The 16,550-nt window shown below is 46.3% G+C and overlaps 1 protein-coding gene, 1 long non-coding RNA gene and 2 other non-coding genes across 5 annotated transcripts in view; 3 read left to right on the top strand and 1 right to left on the bottom strand.

The window, feature by feature from the left end:
- LOC106630883 (uncharacterized) overlaps nucleotides 1-9,343 on the top strand; it is an 11,510-nt gene extending 2,167 nt beyond the window's left edge. Inside the window, exons 2-4 of one of the 2 annotated variants that reach the window (XR_003558427.2) lie at nucleotides 2,028-2,104; nucleotides 5,088-5,219; nucleotides 8,025-9,343. This is a non-coding gene — a long non-coding RNA (uncharacterized LOC106630883). The remainder of the gene's footprint in view (nucleotides 1-2,027; nucleotides 2,105-5,087; nucleotides 5,220-8,024) is intronic. The other variant, XR_003558428.2, reaches the window with a different exon arrangement.
- TRNAD-GUC (transfer RNA aspartic acid (anticodon GUC)) lies at nucleotides 5,641-5,712 on the top strand. Its single transcript has one exon. It is a non-coding gene; the product is annotated as a tRNA-Asp (tRNA).
- On the top strand, nucleotides 6,055-6,128 carry TRNAI-AAU (transfer RNA isoleucine (anticodon AAU)). The gene has a single exon. It is a non-coding gene; the product is annotated as a tRNA-Ile (tRNA).
- CPOX (coproporphyrinogen oxidase) lies at nucleotides 6,893-16,527 on the bottom strand. The gene is made up of 7 exons (XM_055702031.1): nucleotides 16,068-16,527; nucleotides 15,840-15,983; nucleotides 15,094-15,204; nucleotides 14,019-14,160; nucleotides 11,479-11,697; nucleotides 9,350-9,454; nucleotides 6,893-7,427 (listed from the first exon to the last, which is right to left on the bottom strand). The coding sequence occupies exons 1-7, from the start codon at nucleotides 16,471-16,473 to the stop codon at nucleotides 7,340-7,342; spliced, it is 1,215 nt and encodes a 404-aa protein (XP_055558006.1). The 5' UTR covers nucleotides 16,474-16,527; the 3' UTR covers nucleotides 6,893-7,339.
- Nucleotides 16,528-16,550: the final 23 nt, after the last annotated feature.

Genomic DNA, 16,550 nt, shown 5'->3' with positions numbered 1-16,550 from the left:
GAGTATGTACCACTCCCTAGCCATCCTTCTCATTTTGAAAGACAGAAATGTATTTTGAACTATAGTCGCACAATATCTATATATTGTAGAAGCAATGCAAACTGTTCTTTTTGAATTTTTAAATACTTAAATAATTATTTCATAATTCTCTTCAAAAATGTTATTTTCAAAGGACAGAGTGATCAACAAATTAGGAGTAACTAAAAAGAAAAGGATCAGGGATAACAATATGGCAGTGTAAACAGAGGTTAGGCTTTGCAGCAAAGGGAAATAGCACCTTGGGAAGATAACCTAAACTCATGCTGGCTGAATACAGTGATCCCATTAAGACATATGGAATCTGACTTCCTAGAAATCTTTTCAGAGTGAGTCAGATGACACAAAAGGCAGACCACAAAGCTAGTCAGCTCAAAATTTTTCTGATGCCAAAGCTACATCAAATCATTGCACGTTGTCATTAAAAGCTTTCACAGACAAACGCAGTGGCAAAACCAAGACACTTGAATTCAGTAATGTTATTTCTTTACAATCAGCACATAAGTGCATATATTCCCTTAGCTTTGTTTTGGAATTCTTTGATTTATGTGGCAATATGCAGCAAAAACTCCTGTACTGCTTGGAAAATGTTAACCTCTGCATGTGGCAAGGGAAAAGAGGAGCATAGACTATCAGACTAAAGCCAAGAGACCCTCTCCTAACCAAACATGAGGGCTAAAATCTATTTATACTCTTAAAGTATAGGCAAACTTAAAAACGCATTGTAAAAAGACTGAGTTATTCCTGAAATCTGTAGGCAGTTTGCAAAGGACCTGTTGTCTTGCAGAAAGACACAAATTTTATTTGTCCCAGCGCTAACATGAGATTCCATGAACTGACATAATAAACTGGTTTCCAGTCTGCTTTTTTTTTTTTTAATCATAGCCTGTCAGTTCTCAGAAGGATTCTAACTTGTCTGTTCTTTGTAATTTTCCATTCTGGAAATTAATGTATCAAGCATGATTGCCCAAATAACAGGCATTTCTTCTCCTGTGCCAATAAGAGAGGATGAAGATGAGGATGAGCACAGATAGAGCAAAAGACTGCACAGGCAGATCAAATGCATCAAAAAGCAAAGCTTTTAGATTATGTTTGTATTTTCATCTGTATGTGGCATATAAGATTACTGGAAAGCACTGTGTTTCATTTTCGCACAGTTGCATCTACTGGCTCCTGGCATGCAAATTCCCAGTTGCTCTCTTCACTGGGTGATCTCCTGCTCTGGAGGTCTCATCCCAGCAGTTCTCAGTTAGGTTGTTAATGTTGATACCCCTGTGGTGGGAATCACCCTGGCTGGTGTTCCAGTTAGCTCAGCATATCTTTGGTGGTCAAGTTTCTTTTTTAGTGCACAGCCCTCGAGAGTGTTCCAGGCTCAGTGCAAGACAAAGAGAGGCTAGAGAGCAAGCCACTGCTTTACAGATAAGTCTAGGATTAATCCTGGTCCTAAGAAAGGTGACCCATCCTGTCTGTCTCAGCACTAAGGGGCAAAGCTGCTACTTTGTTTGGTCTTTGATGTACTTAAATTCCTCAAAACTTTTGGGAAACTCAGACTGTCTTTATGTTTTCATTTAATGGCATTTGTTAGTAGGACATAATTTAAATCCACCATTGCCAGTTATCTAAGTGTTTCTTAACCTTGTGGGTGTCACTGTGGGGTATTTTTGTTTGGGTTTTTGTTTGTTCTTGTTTTTAAAAGGACAAATTATTTTATGGCTGTATTTCTTAAATGTCAAGGAGGATTTGGACAAGCTCAAGGCATCTGATTAAAATTATATACTGAAAATATTACTGTTCTTATTCATCTGCCCCAAAAGTCCTGAGCAGCAGTGGTTTGACTGTGAGGCAGCGGTGTCCTGTCCGCATGCAGATCATCCTGTGAACCTTGACAGTTTTTGGCCTAGTGTACTATGGTAAAGAGTTTATGTTTTACTATGGAAAATGGAAGCAGAGCCGTAGGTGATACAGATTCTCCCCTGGATGTTCTTCAACAGTTCAGAAGCGCATCATAAAAATCTATTGAAGGAAGATGTGGCTCAGGGATTTCTGAAAATGCTCTTGTCCTTGAAAGGTACAATGGATTCTCACCTCTCCCCTTCATGGAACTTAATTGTTGTGAAAAAAAACATGCTTGATGCTAACATACAATTTTTTGCTTTCTCTTACCTTTCTTTCACCTCCCTGTTTCTGCAGCTGATATTACCAGAACGATGTGCTTTCACTTATTTTACTGTTGCATTTGAAAGTCAAGAACCAACAGAATATGCACAAAAATTCACTGTGACAAATCCAATTGTTCAAACTTATTTGGCTGTCAGCATCGGCACAAAAGGATGCAGAAGTGTAGAATTATGCTGTTCTGTGCTTGGCATTTAATTAATTCATTATTCTGAAATTAGATTACAGTGAGATGAGTTTACTTACAGTAGCAGAAACAAAAGTAGACCTTACAGCTTCTCTCCTCTCTGACTAGTGCTTTCTGTTATGATGTTTCTGGATCTTAAAATTCTAACAAAATCCTTTAGAAGTGTGTGTTTGCAAGAGAGCATGAGGCAGACTAGAGTTTAAAATTTATATTCACTGAACCACAGAATGGTTAGGTGGGAAGGGACCCCTGGAGATCACCCAGCCCAAGCCTCTGCTACAGCAGGCTCTCCTCGAGCAGGCTGCACAGAGCCACGTCCAGGTGGGTTCTGAATGTCTCCAGAGATGGAGACTCCACAGCCTCTCTGGGCAGCCTGTCCCAGGGCTCCATCACCCTCAAGGCAAGGAAGCTCTTCCTCACATGCAGACGGAACTCCCTGTGCTGCAGTTTGTGCCCGTTGCCCCTTGTCCTGTTGCTGGGCACCACTGAACAGAGCCTGGCCCCGTCCTCTTGGCACCCGCCCTTAAGATACTTGTAGACATTGATAAGATCCCCGCTCGGTCTTCTCCAGGCTAATCAGGCCCAGCCCTCTCAGTCTTCCCTCATGAGGGAGATGCTCCCATCCCCCCATCATCTTCGCAGCCCCCACTGGACCCTCCCCGCTGGACCCTGTCTCTCTTCAGCTGGGGAGCCCAGAACTGGACCCAGCACTCCAGATGCAGCCTCCCCAGGGCAGAGCAGAGGGGGAGGATCACCTCCCTCGACCTGCTGGCCACGTTCCTTCTTGTGCCCCCACCGGCCCCTTGGCCACGAGGGCACACTGCTGGCCCACAGGCAGCTTGGTGCCCACCAGCACTCCCAAGTCCTCCACAGAGCTGCCTCCCAGCAGGCCAGCCCCAGCCTGTACTGGTGCATGGGGCTGTCCCTCCCCAGGGGCAGGACCTTACGCTTGCCTCGGTTGAACTTCATGAGGTCCCTCCCTGCCCAACCCTCCAGCCTGCCCAGGTCTGGCTGAACGGCAGCGCAGCCTCTGGGGTATCCGCCGCTCCTCCCGGTTTTGCATCATCGGCAGACTTGCTGAGGGTACGCTCTGTCCCCTCACCCAGGTCATTGATGAGGAAGTTGAACAGAACCGGACCCAGCACTGACCCTGGGGAACCCCGCTAGCTACAGCCTCCAGCTCAACTCTGTGCCGCTGATCACAGCCCTCTGAGCTCTGCCATTCAGCCAGTTCTCAACCCACCTCGCTGTCCACTCATCTAACCCACCCTTCCTGAGCTTACCTGTGAGGGTGTTATGGGAGACCGTGCCAAAAGCCTTGCTGAGGTCAAGGTAGACAACACCCACCACCCTCCCCTCATCTACCCAGCCAGCCATTCCATCGCAGACGGCTGTTAGGTTGGTCAGGCATGATTTCCCCTTGGTGAATCCATGCTGACAGTTCCTGATGACCTTTTCCACCACACACTTTGAGATGACCTCGAGGATGAGCTGAACATCACCTTTCCAGGCATGGAGGTGAGGCTGACCAGCCTGTAGTTGCCTGGGTCCTCCTTCTTGCCCTTTTTGAAGGCTGGAGGGACACTGGCTTTCCTCCGGTCCTCAAGCACCTCTCCTGTCCACCGTGATGTCTCAGTGATGTTGGGAAGTGGCTTAGCAATAACATCTGCCAGCTCCCTCAGCACTGCGGGGTGCATCCCACCAGGGGCCAAGGATTTGTGGGTGTCGAGTTCCCTTAAGTGATCTCTAACCCGATCCTACTTGACCAAGGGAAAGTCTGCCTTTCTCCAGACTTCCTCTCTTGCATCCAGGGTCTGGGAAACCTGAGGGCCGGCCTTGGCAGTGAAAACTGAAGCAAAGGCAGCATTCAATAACTCTGCCTTCTCTGTGTCCTTCGTCACCAGGGCACCCACCTCATTCAGCAGCAGGCTCCCATTTTCCCTAGTCATCCTTTTCCTGCTGATGTACTTGAAGAAGCCCTTCTCGTAAGCTATTCTGCTTATGACAGGTACTCTTCATCTGGCGTCTGGAGTGGTTGTATTTCTTCAGTACTATTTCCAAGAATCTTTTGATTGGCTTCCTGAGGACTGTTATCACTTTGATGGATGAAGACCTACATTCTTGGAGTCCCACAGTGTCAGTGACCTAGCAATGCTGCTGAGGGGCCACAAAAGGAAAACACTGCCTATTGAATTTGGCTCACGTCAGGTTTGCTTTTCTCCATACGTGGCTTTTTGCAGATTCTTCCAGGTCTGTAGCTAAGTAGGTAATTATTTTCAGTGGACTGCCTGGAAAAAAAATATGTATTTTTTAAGCCCCTGTGTCTCATTAATAATTTCTGCTTTTTCTGCTTGGAAGCCTTTATCTTGTAGGTTTCTGTTTATTTCTTCTTCATGCACATCTGAGTCTTTCTGTTCTTTTCTCAGTCAGATGTCTCCTGTCCTATTTCTTTGTAACTCCAGACTTTCTTAAACCAGATCTATGACTGTCTCCTCATACCATGTGTTTGTGAATCTTCTAGTGGCAGCTTTGCAATCTTTTGTGGAGAGTGCAGGAATGTCTGTGTTAAATGTTACCTGGTTTTGAGAAAGCTCTTGCATTATGATACATTTATATGCTTCCTCTGTGCAGCTGTTACTTTTTTTTTTTCTTCCTGATAGGTTCTTTTTATTAATGTATTTTATGACAGGTGTTGTTAGTGGCAAACGAGAAGATGCCTGAACTCTGATTAGCACTTGTACTAAGCAAAGGCTTTGCAGAAGCAAAGGGCTTGGAATTTGGTGATGTCCCCCTCCTCTACAACTTTTTTGCTGACTCCCAGGTATTTCTTAAGTATTTCCTGCATTTTTTTTTACTTAATGCTTTGATTTTAGAAGTGGCTTTCCAGCTGGTGAACGGTTCACACTTTCCTCTGAGGACAGGTGGTTTCACCACAGCAGAAAACAGGGCTCATCATAGGTTTAGGAAGTGAGCCTGTCTTCCCTTTGTGAGTTGTGCAGTTTCAGGGGGAGCCTTGAGGTTCACAGAACGGTGTGTGCACGCACACCAGCTGCACACCCGGGCTACTCCCCTGGTTCACGGCACGTCCCTCCCGCTGCTCCCTGGCCAGGTCAGAGCGGTTGATTTGGGGGTGCTGGGGCCCTGTATCACCACTCTACTCACAGCACCGTGGCACCGAGGACAGACAGGGGTCGCGCGGGTGGCTGTTGGGGCTGGGCTACAGACACCTATCTGCATCCTACTCCTCGTTAGTATAGTGGTGAGTATCCCCGCCTGTCACGCGGGAGACCGGGGTTCGATTCCCCGACGGGGAGAAGGCGTTGCGTTGTCTTTTACCCCTGGCCGGGGAGCGCTCTTGCTTCAGCATGCAGGGAGGCCCCTGTGCCGTGTGCAGGTGCGCCGAGCCGTTGGGAAATGGCTTCTACGGACGGGCAGAGAAAAATGACAGTTCTGAAAGTCTCCCTTTTAGCAATTCTCGTCAGCCAGGTTAATTCCCATGCTGCTCTGCCAGAGGTCCTTGAAACGACGCGCTGATGTGGTCTTTAAAAATAGCGGGCGCGGTAATGCTGTGGGTGCAGCTACTAGCAGCAGTTGCACCCACGGTGTGTTCTTAGGAGGGCGTGAACTGTACGCATGTGCAAAATATGCTACGCATGGGCCGGTTAGCTCAGTTGGTTAGAGCGTGGTGCTAATAACGCCAAGGTCGCGGGTTCGATCCCCGTACGGGCCAGTGGTGTTTCATTTTCCCCATTCCCCCCCTTGGACGGAAGATTGCCAGCTTTTACTGAATGGTTTGGGGTTTTTATTATTGTAATTATGTTTTAGAAGAAGGGGCATAAGACGAAATGAACGCAGTAGTCCCCAAGAGGAACCTTGATTTTGGTGATCAGAGAGCAGAAAATGTGAGCCCAGCCTAGTGGGGTACCTGCACAGGCACTGGGACAGCCACCACCCACAGACCAGAAACCTGTCAGAGGTGATATCATATGATGTCATAGTGCAAAGGCAGACCCATTTCTGCATCACACCTTGCTAGTATAGTGGTGAGTATCCCTGCCAGTCATGTTGGAGACTGGGGTTTGACCCCCCAATGAGGAGGGAGGTAATGGTAGTACAGTACTCAGAGTGAGGGAGAAAGGGGACCACCGCCTTTCCTTTTCCCCATGAGAGGAATAAAATCAGCTCACTCAGTGCTGGGAGCAGTGTGAAGTGCTATTTGGACAACAGCCAAGAGCTTCCTGATCTCTTCCTGACCTGTCTTGATCACAGCTGAGATGCACAACACTGAAAGACTTTTTCCTCAAAATAGACAGCCAGTCCTGCACACTTACCAGGTGAGACCAGGACCCCAACCCAGAATCTCCCAATTACTGGTCACTTAAATCATGCTACTGCAGCACATCTTAAAACATTCTCCCCTGCTGAAGTCAGTGTGGATAGCATCAAAACACATGCAATTAAGTACCACCTTTTTCACAACTTCCTGAAAACAGGTTTAAAATCATGCCCAATGTTCCCTTTATTCTTTAAAAAAATATTTCTGAAACATCCCGACATGTTCAAAGAGTAAGCAACCCGATTTAGGCACAGATAATGCTTTCAATTCACTGGGAGAACACAGTAGTTTGCAGTTTTACAGTCAAACACATCAGTTGAGGAAGTTCTTAAGAGCATGCACAGTAGTCCTGCAAGGGTATCGCCAGTCCTTCACAAGGCAGCATATCAACAGGGGGTGACAACATTAGCTGATCAATCTTAAAAGAATGAGTTCACATATTTACAAGTTACAACAAGTCTACAGCATTATTAAGGCACCAGGTAAGAGTATAAATAGCTATACTGAAACACCATGCAACAGCAGTTCGAACAAGCTGGTTTGCAGGCGTTCCTGTTCTTTCATAATGGCTCAGTGTAAGCAATCCATCTTGTTCACATTCCATGTCAATGCACCCAGTCTTTGGGATTGCGCAGAACCTCCAGGATTTCTGCTTCTTTCGAGCTCTGTGGAGGGCTGTGCATGTATTCCCACCTGCAGCAAGAGGGGAAAAATCACTCAAGACTGCCACCTCTCTGGCACCAGGCTGTGTTTGGACTTTAATCACTATTTCTGACAATGCAAAGCTACATACACAGTTGATACTCCCAGATCAGGTGACAGATATGACTACAAATCATTAAGTTCCCAGTAAGAACAAATAATAACACCAGAATAGACAGAAGAAATGTTAACTCAGTCTTCTTCCCAACTTCTGGAAAGGCTGGAAGAACAAAAAACAAAAAACCAAAAAAAAAAACCAAAAAAAAGGAAAGAGCATTGCCCCCTACCCCACAATGCATGCACATTTATTTACCGAGATCTTTCAGCAGTCTCAGGACATGCTAGTTCACAAGGAAGACAAGCAAAAAAGGAACCCAGACAATTCTGACCATGAGGACATAAGACCTCGTTTTTCCAGAAGCTGGGCTGGCAGCCCTACAAGTCCTTGCTGAATCTTGGTTTTAAAAACAAAGATGATGAGAGGCCGCTTTTTGTTGAAAAGACACTTAGAAGAGGCATCACAGAGGAAGAAAAGTGTCAGCAGTCACAAAGGGATAGGTACAATGTTTTTCCATTTTTCTTCCCCAGGAAGGATCCATTCATGCTGTGAAGTGAGTTGTTTATGCTGATGAAAACAAGGAAAGCCCAATCACCGCAGCAATGAAATCAAAAGGTAGGACTGTGCTATACCACCAGGCCAGGAACACATCTAGTGTTGGCAGTGGGATGAAGCTGTATGGCGAGAATGGGACTGCCTTCATGGTTAACGGGTACCAGGCAAAGGTCAGTTTTCCTAGTGGACAGAGGTCACCAATGAAGTTTATGAAATTCCTAATAGAGCCTGTGCTACTCAGCATATCCAAAAGCACCCTAAAAATGGGAGTAAACTGTAAATGTCAGAGTTTGCTGATATTGCAAGATTAAGCAAGATAGGTTGAAACCTAAAAAGGAAATTGAAAAGAGTTACTATTGAGCCAAGCAACTGAGCAGTGGAACAGCAGGTGAAATTCACTGTTGATTGATCTGAAGTGATGCACTCAGAAAAAGTTACATACACACTGAGAGGTCAAGTTAACTTTCATTGCCCAGAAAAGATCCTGGCATCGTAACAGTTCCATGGAAAAGCCAGCTCAATGCGTAGCAGCAGTCAAAACAGTCAAAACCAGCAAACAGCATATTAGGATTATGAAAGGAATAATCAACTGAAACATTATTATGCTGCTGTAGCACATCTGCATCTTGGATACACATATGTAGCTTACGTTGTCTGTTCCTTATCCCCAGTTCAGAAAGGGCATGGAAAATTTAAGCCCAGAGAAACTGGCAAATGTGATCAAAGGTATGGAACAGCTACTGTACAAAGATTAGAAAGGGCAGGACTTGTCAGCCTGGAAAACTGACAATTAAAAAACCAGAAGCCTGTAAAATAAGAACTGTTAGGAAGAAAATGAACAGGAAGAAAATCTGGTTACTCACTGGAAAGTCAAATGAGGTCATCAGGTGCAAGTAGAAAACAAAGAGGCACTTTTTCATACAACACACAGTTAAGCTGGAACTCCATACCACAGGCTTGTCAGGACTGCCAGAGGCTCACATGGTTTAGAAAAAAGGTACTAAACAAAACCCCGTGGAGCGAGGTGGGGAAATCTATCAAGTAGTACTAAGCACAAAAAACATACCACTTTTTTTTTTCTTCTTTTTTTCCAGAAATGTCTAGGTCACACATGACTGGCAACTGAATGAGTATAGCAGACCAGAGAAGTATCTGCATGTATTTGGCCAGTTCTTGTATCAGGCACAAACTAACCACTGTTGAGAGACTGGGCACCAGGACAGACCTTTGATTTAATCTTATATAAAGTATTCTAATAGGAACAGTGCCTACTTGCAACTCCACGTAACTATGCCCTTACCTTGCAGTTAGTGGCAGAGACATAAGAATGCTTTCAATTCTTGATCCTGGTGTTAGAAGGCCAAACTTTGTACCTCTGTCATAAACCAAGTTGAACTCTACATACCTATAGGAAGAGAAGACATTCAACAGAAAAACAAGGTTATTATCAGAAGTTGGTTGTGCCTTCTTCAGCTAGCAGACATCAAACAAAACCAGCATGTCTTTCTGCTGTGATGGGTGTCAGAATGAACCCTGTTTTGAGGCCAACTCTTCTCTAGCATCCCCTTGCATAGGAATGCATGTGTGACTTTGCTGCTCCCCAAGGCACAGGAAGTAACGGCCTTAGCTAACAGGCTAGGGCAGGCAAACTTCAAAGGAGAGCATTCTGCATGGTGCTATACTAGCTTACTTCTCCCAGGCCTCAACCCTGCTGGCAAGCTTGACACCAAGTTTAGCTTGGTTATGCTAGTCCTCTTTTGCGTGGTGGTGTCAGACATTAAAAGGAGCCTTAAAGGAACTGGAAAGGACCACAGGAAAAACTCTGCGGTGCAGTCCTTCGTGCTGCAGGACACATAAGCAGCAGGGTCAGGACAAGATCTTCTGTTTCTTGGGGAGATCTGGAAAGCAGCAGAAGCCAAACAGCTTCAGAGTACTGGCTAGGACTTGTAAGTGCTAGAATAGACAGTTTTCTGCATAGGAACAGAGCAGTGACAACTGAGCAGGTGTTATCTTACCAACCAGTACTGAGGTACTAGTACTTTAACAGAGGTAACAGAAAGGGAGGAGCTCTTACCTATTTGCGGAAATGGAGAGCTTTACTCTCCTGGTTTCAGCTGGGACAGAGTTAATTTTCTTACTAGTTGGTGCAGTGCTGTGGTTTGGATTTGGTGTGAGAACAATGTTGATAACACACCGATGTTTTCAGATGTTGCTTGGCAATGTTTATACTAAGTCAAGGACTTTTTAGTTTCTCAGGCCTTGCCAGCGAGAAGGCTGGAAAGGCACAAGAAACTGGGGAGGGTAACAGCCAGGACAGCTGACCTGAACTAGCCAAAGAGGTATTCCACACCATGGGACATCACGCTCTGTATATAAACTGGGGGGAGGCTTGGCACCCCACAATACTGCACCAGCTACTAAGAAGAAAATAAGCTCTATCCCAGCCAAAACCAGGATATACCCACAGACTGGATCCTGAAAGCCCAGCGCTCCCAGGAACTGTCCCAACAAATTAAGCATATATACTAATTTGAGTAACTGCTGCAGGCCCGTGATATAAACTTGAATGCTTACACCCTTTCTATGCCACTCCCACAGATTTCTCTGCTGAAGAGGCAGAAACCAAAGACGCCCTTATTCTGCACAAGGCATGTGTATTCTCATTTCTCCATATGCTTACACAATCGCAGGACATAGAGAAAGGAGTACAACTGTATCTACCGATGTGCTTAAGCTTTTGCAGAATTTACAGTTGTTCATGTTAATAATAAGCATCCTCCTAAATATTTTACATTTCAGTGACTTTGGACCATGCCAAAATAACAAAACCCCTCTGTACCTTCATTCCTTTACAAAGAGTTCACCATGTCTTCATTTCAATGCCAAGAGAAGATGGCATAAATATGTACGTAAGAAGCTGCAAGTACTCTTGGGTACAGTTATTTCATGACTTCCTGGGGTTTAGCTTCATTACTGAATAGGAAGCATGACTCCATCACCTTTACACGCATGTCACAGGGCAGCCTTATATCCCGTATCATTGGGCTGCAGGAGAGGGCAGGACCCAGGATGCCTAGCACACACTCCCCCCTTTGCCGGTTACAAAGCAGCAGCCTCTCTTGGATTTTGAAGGAGTTGGAGAGAAACTGGCATTTTGTATGGGTTGCTTGTGCTGCAACACGGGAGAGTGGGAGACACAGAAGAGGGTGTGGTAGTGCCTTCTTTGCACCCTCCTTGGCAATCTAGCATTGGATTTCAAAATTACTTCTGTACACAAAAATGCTGAAATTCTCTGGCGAGCTTTAGACCACTCCCACAAACATAGCCCACACCACAACAGGATGTAAACCAACAACCACGAAGTACTAGCTCATTTTTTTCTTTCCAGCGTAATCCACCTCATGTATTCTTTTGCTCCTTAGTACTCACCGTCCTCTCCGAAGCTGCTGCCATAGCTTTTCTTCTGGTGTGAAGGAGTCACGGAAGTGCCTTTTCACAATGGGAATGTAACAAGGCACGACAGCTTTGGCACAACTCTTCACAAACTGAAACGCTTCCTCCTTGGAGGGAGAGTCCACATCATCAAAGAATATGCCTCCAATCCCTCTTCGCTCGCCACGGTGCTTGATATAGAAGTAGTCATCGCACCTAGAAGAAATGGCAGATGGTTATTAACATGGTCCACAATATTCAAAGAAATGAACAGAACTCCAAACAGCTATATGGCACAGGGCAGCACTAGTGAAATATTGACAAGAAGTCAGTCCCTGCAGTGCCAGGTGCCCTATTTTACTGACTGCTGAGAGCCAGGATAGTACAGAACCACCTGGAAAGCACTCCTGCATTCATTTAGAGTAGAAGCTCTGATTAAACAGTCTCTGCAAAGCTACGTATCACCACACAGTCACTGAACACATACCACTCAAACACCATGGCAGATGCTTCCATGTGGAGTGATCCAATCTCTAGTCCTCTACCTATGCCAATAAGGGGCACCTGATTTCAAAAATTCACCCTAAGGACTCCTTCTAGATTTCACTCCCAGAATTATACACAGATCCCAAATTATTTGTACAGCTTTCAGATGAACACAAACTTGGAAGAGAATCTCTATGCTTTTTGCTGTTCTAGTAAAAGAACTGATTTTCTGCATCAAACTAAAAAGAATCTAAAAACCCGTGACCAGATAAGAACACCACTGTCACTTAAGGAAAAAATCAAAAAGTGAGACAGCCTTCCTTGGAAAAAGTCTTTTTATTAGTTAAATTTGGAAGATGGAGTCATTCCAAGCAGTGGCTTTTCATAGCTCAGTTGAAGTTTAAGAAGGAGTAAGTGCAGTCTATCCTACAACAGGGAGGCAGTTAATCTCTTTTGTATTTACTGGGAGTATGTAGCTGTGCAATTACTATAAATTAGCCAATTCATTGTACTGACACCCTATCTTGCTTATAGTTGCTTGCTTGGGCAGCCATGCTTTGCAAGTCTTCACATCTACAAGAAATGGAAGAGAAGCAGGAAGCAGAAATCATCAAGAGCAAGGAAACCTTGCTGCCCTTTAGGACTAGTTTTCCATACATACATACATCCACAGTCGCTGTTCTCAAGCAATAGACATCCCATGGCCATAGCAGGAGAGACATGGATATGTAACAGATAACCTAAGCTATTTTTTTATTGACTGGGATGATCAGCTTTTATTTTATGGCAGTGGAAAGAGTTACGAAAAAAGGCTGAGTCAGAAATGCAAAAGACAAAAGCCTTACAAATCAGGAAGACAACATGGTAAACATTAATGAGCTTTTATGTTTGAGAAGGGTGGGGAAAGGGGCAATGCTAATTATTAGATGCACAGAGGAGATTCACCCTGCTTCAGCAGTGAGAACTGCATGCCCTTACACATAGCTGCTGCTTACAGAAAACACACTGGGGTTGAGAAAACTGCCTTTGTCCATGCGATACAGTTAGTCCTCCCCTGAGCTACCCTCAGACTATGAACAGGCATCCTTCTCTCTAACGCCCTGCAGCTAGCACTGCTAGCCTACTCAAGCTGCAAACAACTTGACCATTAAGGCAGACTCTCGGAACTACCATGCAGAAATTCCTCAGAAAGCAAGACTGTAGTCTTAAGGTTGTAAGATGTGCTTCTCTACTAAGTGGTTGCCACCTGAGTTACAACACTCACTTTATCTCCTGTCCTCAGACAAGACGTGGTAGCTTACAGAAGGGTAACCCCTCCTTCCTGGATACCACAACTCTTAGCAGATAGGATTATCAGACACAGAGCAGCAAGCCCCAGCTGAACAGTGAAGGACCTCATTGCTTGTATGTCTCAGCTCAAGAGCACTCAAAGTTTGCATCTTCAGAGAATATGCTGTTGAAATCTTAGTGAACGTGTCACTGGAAGAAAAGTACAGCTCCATCAAAATTATGAAGCTTCTACATTAAGGACAAGCTCCTTTACCTACCTGGCAAAGAAAAAAAAAATAGTCATGAAGGTCATACTAAAGGCAGAAATCTAGAGTGGGATTTTCAGAACTGCAGCGCTGGCCCAAAAGCTCACACTAAAGTCACACACATTTACCATGAGTTCGCTGTAAGCAGAATTTGTGCAAGTCCATGGGGCAAAAGTCTTGTCCTAGTCGTAACAGCAGAGGCTAAAAGGAATTTTTAAGTTGCCTAGTGAAGTCTGTGACTTACAAAATCTTGTAGAGTCAGCTTGGTTTTTATTCCAGCTATAGACAGGATCTTAGTTGTCGACCGTCTGATTTGAAAAACTCAGGCATCTAAATAAGAGATTGTTTTATACTACATTTTGTCCTAGTACACATCTGCTGATTTTCATTAGGGTTTGCTGATACCTTTCAAAAGGCAGCAGAACCTACTCTTCCTAGAGTACACTTAATTGGCAATATCCAGTGCTGCCTTCTGCTCCCACAAAAGGAATCCAAGAGCATGTGGGGAGAACATACCATTTCTTGTACTTGGGGTACAGCTTCAGATCATGCTTGTCACAGGCTTCTTTCAGAGTCTTGTGAAAATGAACAGCATCCTCTTCATTCAAGTAAGTTGGAGTGAGGTCAGTCCCACCACCAAACCACCACTGCTTAGTTCCTGTAGGAGAGAGGCAAGCAGCAACACTTTTCTTTTAAACATCAAAACAGCAGTATGTTGCTAGTGCTTCACCAAGAACTAACAACTACTTTCACAATACAAAACAAAATCATTATTCAGTGGTGTCCCCTAAACCTCAATCATGAAAAATCTGAGTTTGAGGTAGTGCAACGACCAGTGACTTCAGGAAAACGTGAAACAAATTCCAAAGCAGTGAAAACCATTTTTCAGTATTTTAGATGGCTGACACTGACTACAGGATATCAATTTCACAAGATGGGCTAGCAACTATTCAAGAATCCAGAAAAATTTCAGTGCATGCCAAATAAAGGGAACATAATTATTAAATCCAGGGAAGTAATTGACTAGAAATGATCCGTAATGCTCTGGCAAATTAACTGAAAGAAAATTGAGCTTCTGACAGTACATAATGCTGTCACAAGGTACAGATGGCCTCTCGGCATTTGACTATCTAGCCTGAAGTCCCACTTCTGACAGTTGCAGACACTTAGGGAAAAAAGGCACACTGCACTTAGGAGAGCAATGTTTCTGACAGTACATCCCCCCAGCTGCTGAGACAAAGGTATGTCCTGCCCAGAATGCTTATCAGTCCTTCACAGACCTTTCTTCTACTAAATTCTAGAATTGCTTCTTTGAGTATGTTTTCCATATATTCATAACCTACTACATTTTAAGTTAAATCTGAAACCCCTGGTGTACTCTGCAAAAAGTAAACTGCAAACTCCTTTACTCCCCCAGATGCACACTCATTTTGCAAATGCGCAAACAAAAGGCACAGAGATTGAGATCCGGTGCTGCACAGCTGGGAACAAACCTGGACTAGTTCTTAACCTCTTATTCTAGCCATGCGTTCATGCTTCCTTCTTGTGGAGCCATACATTTCATAGTACATCATTCAATTAAAATTCTTACCATCTGCTTCTTCAATTTCAAAGTATCTGTAGTTGAAGTGCATTGTTGGAACGTGAGGGTTCTTTGGATGGATAACAGAGCTCACACCCATGGCACAAAAAGGCAGCTTCCCTAGAAAAAAAGGTGAACAGAAAAAAACCTTCAGTTTTTCAAATAACTCAATTTATTACCATTTAAAGAACATCATTGTTTTTCCTTAGGTTTCAAGTTACTGTTCCACTACAAGAAGCTCTCACGTTGAGTCACCATAATTATTAACCGTTGTGCAATTTACTTCTCATTTTCCCACTTCTATGCACTTAATTAAATGCTTTTTTTGGTGTTTGTCCTAAAATGCGACCATATGTTAGCGCACCCATCAGATGAAGACCACTTAAAACATAAGGCACTGCTAAGGCTTTCCACCACCCTCAGTCCTCCCAGTTGCCCCGTGCGGCACAAACGGGGGTTGAATCCTCTTCAGCCTTCTGGTGTTTCTGGCTCTCTCCCTCCACCTCCTTGGTGCACAGTGCCCACCACGTTTCCCTGCGGAGCTGCAGGTCCTCACTGACGAACAGCTTGCCGCCTCCGGTACGTCGCTGAAAGCAGCGAGCCGGCGGCAGAGGCGCCGCGGTACCTGCGGCAGGGGTACGGGGGCCGCCGGCCGGGCGTCCGCTTAGAGCCCTCCCGCCGCCCGCTCCGAGGGCGGCCGCTGCCACCGGAGCCCGCGCCGCGGCCCCAGACCCCCTCCCCGGCGCACACCTTACCGTCCCGGGCCTTCAGAGCCTTCCCCCGGCTCCGCATCTGCCGCGCCGCCTCCTCGGACAGGAGCCCGAACACGACGGACACGTTGACACCCGCCTTCTCGAAGACCTCGCCGTCCTGCAGCACGCAGCTGATGCCGCCCCCGCCTGCCAACGCCAAGGTCAGCCCGAGCCGGGGCCGCCGCCCCCCGGGCTGCCCGTACCTGGGGCGACCACCGCCGCCCCCCGTACCTTCCTTCCTCTCCCAGGTATCGACAGCGAAGGCGGCGCCGGGGTCCAGCGCGGCCAGGGCGCGGCACACCTCCCCTTGCGTCTCCATGATGAGCAGCTCCATGCGGCTCCGCAGCTCCCGCCGCCGCCGCCGCAGCTCCCGGAGCCCGCTCACCGGCGGCGCCATGAACCGCTGCCGCAGCTCCTCGTCCTCCTCGTCCTCCTCGGACGCCGCCATCGCGGCTTGCCGCCACAGCCCCAGCCCCAGCCCGCCCAGCGCTCCCGCCGCCGCCAGCGCGGCCCGCCGCCCCCCGCGGCCTGCCGCCACCCACGGCGGCGAGAAACCAAGCGCCCGCCGCCCTGCAGCGGCGAGGAGGGCAGGCGAGCCGCGGAGGACCCTGCGGAGCAGCTGCACAGCCGCCGCCATTACGGGCACCAGCGCCGCAGGGCCGGCGGGGCGGGGCGGGCAGCGCACAAGTACGTGGGTCTGTACGCGGGTGCACG

The sequence above is a fragment of the Falco cherrug genome, chromosome 2 (assembly GCF_023634085.1).
Source record: "Falco cherrug isolate bFalChe1 chromosome 2, bFalChe1.pri, whole genome shotgun sequence".
Taxonomy (NCBI): Eukaryota; Metazoa; Chordata; class Aves; order Falconiformes; family Falconidae; genus Falco; species Falco cherrug.
The sequence above is the reverse complement of the archived record's forward strand: the minus strand, read 5'-3'. Positions and strand labels throughout refer to the sequence as shown.

Excerpts from the sequence above, each read along its gene's own strand:
- CPOX (XM_055702031.1), bottom strand. The coding sequence starts at position 16,473 with ATGGCGGCGGCTGTGCAGCTGCTCCGCAGGGTCCTCCGCGGCTCGCCT. Across the intron at positions 15,984-16,067 it reads TACCTGGGAGAGGAAGGAAG|GCGGGGGCGGCATCAGCTGC; the intron begins GTACGGGGGGCG and ends TGGCGTTGGCAG. Across the intron at positions 7,428-9,349 it reads TCTCTGCCACTAACTGCAAG|GTGGGAATACATGCACAGCC; the intron begins GTAAGGGCATAG and ends CTCTTGCTGCAG.